Consider the following 1,887-nt stretch of genomic DNA (forward strand, 5'->3'; position numbering starts at 1 on the left):
CATCTTAACCTGATGACTCAGTGATCGATCAGATTCCTCGGTCGGTAAAGGTTTCGATTGGATTGTAAAACTGAAACAAAAACGTAGGTTGTTATTAATGTGATACCGAAATTCGGATGTTAGTAGATCTGTTGCACGACTCACCAGAGCACTGAGAGTGAGTGATGACATAAACGATCTCACCTCTCTGTAGTAGACTAGTAGTAGTCAGTTTTTTTACATCAGTTTTAGCTGTCATAAAAAACTTCGATCCGCTGCTTTTTCCAGCCAAACTTGGGATGTCCGCGTGCATAAACTAAATATAAAGTAAGAGCGAGTGTATTTTTACAAATTGCACGAATGCACGGTTTCACCCTTCATTTTGGTTTGTTTTAATTGGGTGTGGACTCTTGTGGGTAAAAGCTCTTGGTGTGTTCCTAACGGCTAGCAGAGCGCACGAAGCTACCTTAGAGAACAGCCATATATACGGCCATATTATATCACGCCACATATTAGTATATCGTATAATAAATACAACCGTCGTATATGGGTAGTTACCCGATCACACAACAAGCTGGCGCTTCGCTTTCTAAGATGCAGTCTAAATCTGCATTCACGTCTTGCTTGACTGCTGGCGCTCTAATACTAAGCTACGCTACAATCGCTCAAGCGGGTACTGCACTGGCGGCCGATAAAGAGGATCACAGGGCCACCTCCACAACCCTATTAATAGAGTCTAAGACCACATATACAGATGCAACAGCGTCTTGTGAATTACTGGGAGGTCGGCTGGCAAGGTTGTACTCGATTTATGCATGTATGCGTGTTGGACTAATTCTGCGCGCGCCATCTGTTCTGTTCATCAACACGTGGTGAATTACTAACTAAATGACATCGTGGTGCTTACAGAGTTGATGCACACACTAATTTATCTGGCGACAATGTTATATTGTAGCGGCTTTCAGTACACGTATTGTCAAAAATTGTGAAGTGCTACTGAAGACAGCCGTTTTCAGATATGTATATTTGCATGGGGTGGAACGCAGCTACAATCGCACCCTACACTGATGTCGATACTAACTGTGAGTCATGAACACAGGTGGTGCGTTGTCTCGATTCTTGCAATAGTGACGCGAGCTCTGTATACTTTTGACCTATACCATATCACTTACGACCACTATCCTTTGACATTTGTCATAACATTTTGTATCACAATTTCTGGATTCGGCAGTATAAACGATGAGAGCGAATTTTATAGGCTGCTGCAGCTTGCTGGCGAAACACCTTGGATCGGCCTGAAGTCTAATCCCGATAGAATAATAAGTAGCTATAGCTGTCCTCCAGATGTAATCGGGCACGCTTGTACAGATCACATCAGACAAGCGGTATGTCATAGATTTTATGATATTGTATTGTATTATCTCAGTGTTCAGATGTCTAAGGAGAAAATTTACTCAAGTTAGATGTAGATATATAGTATGATCCACCACCCAACCCATAGTGTGGGAATTTCGCTAATTAGCGTAGCCCCATATCGAGTAGTATATATAGGAAAGTTCTGCTTTGGTGTTAATAGGAATAGTGTATTTATCAAAAACATCGACAGAGTCTGTGTTCATGCCACACTTTCAATTGTTACATCCAAATCAAGATGTGCTTATCAATACAAATATGAACAGATATACACTAAATATATGTATATGTGTGCACATACCTATTCAGTATTTCTTGTTTTTACATGAACGGACATACATAAATATAAATGTAATAAACACACATATATAAAGATATATCAATATATATATATACACATGTACCCCCACCCTCAAACAATATATATATATATAGATATATATATATACATATATATATATATAGATATATATGTATATATACACACATATATAT

At 39.0% G+C, this 1,887-nt stretch overlaps 1 protein-coding gene across 1 annotated transcript; it reads left to right on the forward strand.

Moving 5' to 3' along the window:
• Positions 1-404: 404 nt before the first annotated feature.
• Positions 405-1,364, forward strand: SARC_05753 (hypothetical protein; the record flags this gene model as incomplete). Its single annotated transcript, XM_014300389.1, has 2 exons — positions 405-776; positions 1,211-1,364. Coding segments are annotated over exons 1-2 (405 nt in total), but the record flags the coding sequence as incomplete, so codon positions are not given.
• Between the last annotated feature and the right edge of the window lie 523 nt (positions 1,365-1,887).

Source organism: Sphaeroforma arctica (assembly GCF_001186125.1).
Source record: "Sphaeroforma arctica JP610 unplaced genomic scaffold supercont1.380, whole genome shotgun sequence".
Lineage (NCBI taxonomy): Eukaryota > Ichthyosporea > Ichthyophonida > Sphaeroforma > Sphaeroforma arctica.